The sequence below is a fragment of the Orycteropus afer genome, unplaced genomic scaffold (assembly GCF_000298275.1).
Source record: "Orycteropus afer afer isolate SDZICR_OR568_19922 unplaced genomic scaffold, OryAfe1.0 scaffold00359, whole genome shotgun sequence".
Lineage (NCBI taxonomy): Eukaryota > Metazoa > Chordata > Mammalia > Tubulidentata > Orycteropodidae > Orycteropus > Orycteropus afer.
In genome coordinates, this window is record NW_006921946.1 from 732,081 (window position 1) to 738,250 (window position 6,170).

Below are 6,170 nucleotides of genomic sequence, written 5' to 3' on the forward strand. Positions count from 1 at the left end.
TGGAAATTTTCTGTTAAAATCAATACAGAAAAAAAAATTACCACAGTGCCATTCTTAGAAATACTGTAAAATTCAATCATTTTAGTTCATATTAAATGAGTTACAAGAAGTCTTGCAAAAAGGCACACATTGTTAATGATGTAAATTTGGCAGCAGAATCCTATGTCATGAAAGTTACTGGCAGGTGATAGGAAATAAACAAACACCAGAACAGGAGGGATTTTCCCATCTAATTTTAAAAAAGGAAAACAAAGCTCAGATGTAGGTTCCTCCCACCCCTTCCCGGGTTAAACTAAAGACTCTAAGCTCTCGGCGATATTTCCATCTGGCAACGCTGTGCCATTACTGTCCAGAGAGGTGGATGGATTCTCTTCCTGCCTTGTGCTCACAAGGCTGAGGACAGCTTTGTAGAGAAACTGATATTGCTCCTAGAGAACAGAGAACAGGAGGTCATAAATGGGAAGTGTAGTGACGACATACAGGGGTAAAAAGGAGGCGTATTTGTCACACTTTTGTTCATTGAAGGGCATCGAAGGCAGGTGTGTTAAGGACTCTATTACACTTTATATTAATGTTTCCAATTAATTTAAAATAGCTCTTGAATGAGCTAACATTCGTTGGATTAGAAAATTGGCTCCATATACATTTACAAAGTTAAGATTGTTGTTATGTGCCACTGTGTCTATTTTGACTCATAGCAACCCATGTGATGGAGTAGAACTGCCCCAAAGGGTTTTCTTGGCTATAATCTTTACAGGAGTGTATCACCAGGTGTTTTGCCCTAGGAGTCACTGGATGGGTTCAAACTACCAATCTTTTGGTTTCTATCTGAGCACTTTAACCACTATGCCCCCAGGGCTTTTCTCAATGGCTCTTGTTAATCGATTTACTTCGTGGAATCAGAAGGTGATGTGGTGGGGTTCTGTCGATGACTTATCACCTCGTGTGAATGAATACCCTTTGGCAGTAGGAACCTGTGACCCACTCAGTCAGTTGCTCATTTCTCTTTCTCCCATTGTAATGGAACCAGCTGGCATGGTCTATTTATGGAGATGCCCCAGAGAAGACTGCACTGCCAGCTCAGGGACCCATGAAGAATGCAGGCCTTGCACAAGGTCCACAGTTTACACTCCACCAGCCTGACTGGTCCTGTGCAAAGGTGAGCATGTGTCCTGCTGTGGTCTCCAGTGGAGGTGCACAGAAAAAGGACGCAGGTTTTATATCACAGATGCCACCTCAAGGAGGAGAGGCAGGCAGTTTCAGAGAACATGAGTCAGTGACTAGCATCCTACCAGAAAACAATCATTAGGGCCTCATGTGAATAGGTGCATCATCATGAAAACTGAAGTAAAGTTTCTTCTCCAGAAAGCCATGTCAAGCAGGACAAATCTGATCTAATGCACCTGGTCCAAATGAGACTTCAATGGGGGCTCCTCTGAAGTGCATGTGTGCAAGATCAACTTGACCTCCAGCGGTCAGGTGCAGGCTGGAGCTTTGGAGGAGGACTTTATAACGTCAGTAAACATACACAGACAAGGAGCTGAAGGGGGACCTATGGCTTCTACATGCACCCATGTTTCTCCCATTGGGGCATTTGTACTACTTAAGTTCCCTTAAGTACTGCAGTTCTTCCAACTCCAGTTTCTGTAATAATACCCACTGTCATTGAGTTGATTCCAACTCATAGCAACCCTGTAAGACAGAGTAGAACTGCCCCCATGGAGTTTCCAAGGCTGTAAATCTCTATAGAAGCAAAGTGCTTCATCTTCCTCCCACAGAGTGGCTGGTGGATTTGAATGGCTGACCTTTTGGTTAGCTGCCCAGTGCCTTAACCACAGTACCATAAGAACTCCTTGCTGCAATAATAAAACTCTCCAAATTTCTGTCAGATTTGAGACTTATCTCTCCAGAAATGCTGTATCTTTCCTTGTTTGTACTTTCCCATTTGTAAAGTACCCAAGAATTAGCCTGTGGTTCACTTCAGAAATTGAATTTGACTTGAGAAAAAAGCAAACAGTTAAGTCTTTGAGGTCTGCTGTCTGAGTACAGGCAGTCGCTGGGTCAGGAACATTATGGACAAGTTGCACTTGCCCATTAATGTTATGAAAATTTACCCTAATTCTGAAATGACTGAACCAACCCCTCCAAAACCCACTGCCACTGAGTCATTTCTGACTCATAGTGAACCCTCTACCATAGGGTTTCCAAGGCTATAAATCTTTACAGAAAGCAGGCTGCCTCATCTTTCTCCCTTAGAGCAGCTGATGGGTTCAAACCACTGACCTTTTGGTTAGCAAACCAATGTCTTAGCCACTGCGCCATCAGAGCTCCTAAACAAAGCCCAACTTGCAACAAATTCTTCATCATAATCACCTTTACTTGCTGCATGTGCAGCTTTTAAATCGTTGAAAAGGCTTTGAGGCTTTTCTTGAACTAAAACAAATCAAAGACCAAAACCCACTACCGTTGAGTCATTTCCGACTCACAGCAACTCTACAGGGCAGTAGGGTAGCAGATCTGCACCATAAGGTTTCTGAGACTGTAAGTCTTTTGGAAAGCTAACTGCCGCATCTGTATTTCTGAAGAGCAGTTGGTGGGTTTGAACTGCCAAACTTTTGGTTGGTAGCTGAGCTCTTCAACCACTGTGCCTCTATGGCTTCTTTCTTTCTTGCCCTAATCCAAGGCTACATAAGAACTACATGCACCTGCTCTGACTTACCACAAAGTTGGCTTAAGGACACACTGAGGAACAGGTTTCATATATAACCTGGGGACTGCCTGGACTCCATGAGGCTAGGCAGAATGTGAACCCTGGGAAAAGAACTATTTTACTGAAAAACTCAGATTAGTTGATACATCCAGTGAAGGTATTTTTCATTATTCAATTTTATGTTGTTTTTCTGGTTCTATGGACTATGAATTGAATACAGGCACATCTCATTTTATTGCACTTCCTTTACTGCACTTTGCAGATATTGTGTTTTTCACAAATTGAAGGTTTGTGGCAACCCTGCATCGAGCGAGTCTATCAGCACCATTTTTCCAATAACATCTGCTCACTTCATGTCTGTGTACACATTTTGGTAATCCTCACAACTTTTTCATAATGTAGTTGCACACTTAATAAACTACAGTATACTGTAAACATAACTTTTTAAAAATGTATTTCTTTTTATTGTGATTTGGGTGAAGATTTATAGAGCAAATTCACTTTCCATACAGCAGTTCACATATACTTTGTCTCATGTCATTGGCCACAGTTTACCACAATGTAACAGCTCCCCTCCTACTTTCTCCCCATAGTTACCTCTTCCTAGTGTCCAACCCTCCATATACTCCTGCCCCCTGAGCTGTCTCCCTGTGTATAAGCAGCCCTTCTTTCTCCCATGATTGTTCTCCCCAAGGACTGTATCTACTTAAGGTAAATGTTCAACTCATATGCCTGTATTTTGTTTGGCTGGAAACCACAGGTGTGGGTTCAATTCCAGACCTGAAGGGCAGCTAGGTAAACATAACTTTTATATGCTCTGAGAAACCAAAAAATGCATGTAACGTGCTTTATTGCAACACTCGCCTTATTGTGGTGATCTGGAATCTGCAAGATACGCCTGTCACTTCTAATTCTGCTTGAAACCTACATGCAAATGTCTTCACCCAATGCAATCTTTCTTGTACATGATGAAAAATCAGTTTCTAAAAAACAATATGTAGTTCTAACAGTAAAAAATGCTTTATTACTTACAATGTCAGCAAAGACTCCTGGCCTCATCAAATTGATCATCTTGGCAACCTGGTAAACATCTGTGGAATTTTCTTTTTCTAGTTGGTGCATGAGAGTCGTCAAAGCACAGAAAGTTCCTGCCGTCACTCCTCCATGCCTTGTAGCGAAGGGAAAGGAAAAACACTCCATTCAGGTGCATCAAATGCTCACATTTGGGACTCATAGAACATAGAAGTTTGACAACTTTGCAGTAAAAAACAATGAATATATTAAACTTCTCACTGTCCATAGAATTATGGTTTAATTTGAAGCATTCCTAAGTGTTCATTATATTAAAAACTCACTGCCATTGAGTCAGTTCTGACTCATAGCGACCCCTTCTTGGGTTTCTGAGGCTGTATCTCTATGGAAGTAGATTGTCCAGTCTTCCTTCCAAGGAGTGGCCGATGGGTTTGAACCACTAGCCTTCTGGTTAGCAATCAAATGCATTAGGCACTACACCACCAGAGCTCCTTCCATTATATTAGTAATGGGATAATTTATAGACATATAATATTTGCTTATGTATTTGCTATTTAAAAATATTTTTATTGTGGTTTGGGTGAAAGTTTACAGAGCAAATTCACTTTCCATACAGCAGCTCACATCTCATGATGTTGACTACAATTTCCCACAATGCAACAGCTCCCCTCTCACTTCCTCCCCAAAGTTATCCCTTCCCTGTGTCCCTCCCTCCATGCACTCCTTGTATTTGTTATTTTTATACTCTGGTGGCATACAAATAAACAATCTGACTAAAGTTATATAAAAACAAAAAATAAAACCAAACCCACTGCCACTGAGTTGATTCTGACTCACAGCAACCCCCCATGGGTTTCTGAGGTGGTAAATCTATATGGAAGTAGATTGCCCCTTCTTCCTTCCACAGAGTGGCTAGTGGGTTTGAATCACCAACCTTCTGGTTATCTATTAGACATATCTACTGGACAAATTTTTCTTTCCTTGATAAATTAAAAAATGTATCAATTGAACTTTTGTCCTAGAAAATCAATGGCTGAGAACTGACTCTTTGGTGAAAAACCCATATAACTCATTGCCATTGAGTCAATTCTGACTCATGGTGACCCCACAAGTTACAGATAGAACTGCTCCATAGGGCTCTTTTTGGCTGTAATCTTCACAGGAGCAGACTGGCAGGCCTTTCTTCCATGGTACTGCTGGTTGGGTTCAAACTGTTAACTTTTGGGTTTGTAGTCCTGGGAAAGCCATCTGTTCCACCCAGGGACCTCTGCATGGTTCAAAAGTCAAACCCATTGCTGTTGAGTTCATTCTGACTCAGCAACTCTGCAGGACAGAATAGAACTGCCCCATAGGGTTTCCTAGGCTATCCATTTCTACAGGAGCAGACCTCCAGGTCTTCGTCCCATGGTATTGCTGGGTAGGTTAGAATTGCCAACCTTCAGGTTAGCAGTCTAGTGCAAACTGTTTCTTCTACCCAGGGACCTCTCTCTGCCTAAAAAACCAAAACCATTGCCATGAAGTTGACCCTGACTCATAGCAACCCTAAAGGATTGAATAGAACTGCCCCATTAGGGTGTCCAAGGCTGTAAATCTTTATGGAAGCAGACTGCCACATCTTTCTCCCACAGAGCGGCTAGTGGGTTCAAACGGCCAACCTTTAAGTTAGCAGCTGAGTGCTTAACCATTATGTTACTGGAGCTCCCTTTCTCTGATGAAAAAAAATCAAACACTAAAACACTGACCTATCAAACAAGTCTACTCAGGATAAAATGTAAGAGTGGATTCTTGTGATTACACTCTCATCTCCTGCTTCAGAAGGAGCTCCAAGTGAAGTGAAAGAGAAAATTCTATGTTGACCTTGCTCATAGCAGCAGGTAATCCACTCAGGAAGAATCACCACAATGGGGTCAAAGCCTTAGGTGGTACAAAGACATGCATATACCCAGAGAAGGCACTGGTGTGAAATGACTTAAAGCAGGGAACTTACTCGTCATGAACAATCATGGGGCCATCCCTGTTGGCAGCTTCTTCCTTGATAATACTTATGAGTTCAAAAGTTTTACTTATGGGACTATCAGGGTTTGGCCATTTTGGACACTGAAAATGCCTCACTTCAAGTACATAATCATCCTGTAAGAAGAAAGAAAAAAAGTAATATTTTTCAAAGAGTAATATTGGTCAGTGAGAGTTGATCATGAATGGAGTAAGTGTGGAAGAATGAGGAAGGATGGTAAGATAATAAAACTAGGCAGCACGTGTGAGTGAGCAGCAGTTATCAGAGCACATCGCCCTTCCTGGAAGGAAGAAGTAACTGTGATGTCACCTTTGCCGTGTATAGGTTTAGTCAGTAGAATAAAAAAAAAATGCAATCTCTTTCTCTTTATTTTTATTTTTATTTTATTTTATTTTTTATTGTGATTTAGGTGAA

At 41.4% G+C, this 6,170-nt stretch overlaps 1 protein-coding gene across 1 annotated transcript in view; it reads right to left on the reverse strand.

Moving 5' to 3' along the window:
* Positions 1-287: 287 nt before the first annotated feature.
* PTPRZ1 (protein tyrosine phosphatase receptor type Z1) overlaps positions 288-6,170 on the reverse strand; it is a 172,959-nt gene continuing 167,076 nt past the window's right edge. The window contains exons 28-30 of the mRNA XM_042782531.1: positions 5,730-5,872; positions 3,743-3,878; positions 288-428 (exon numbers count right to left, since the gene is read on the reverse strand). Of these exons, the coding sequence (XP_042638465.1) occupies positions 288-428; positions 3,743-3,878; positions 5,730-5,872 (420 nt within the window). The remainder of the gene's footprint in view (positions 429-3,742; positions 3,879-5,729; positions 5,873-6,170) is intronic.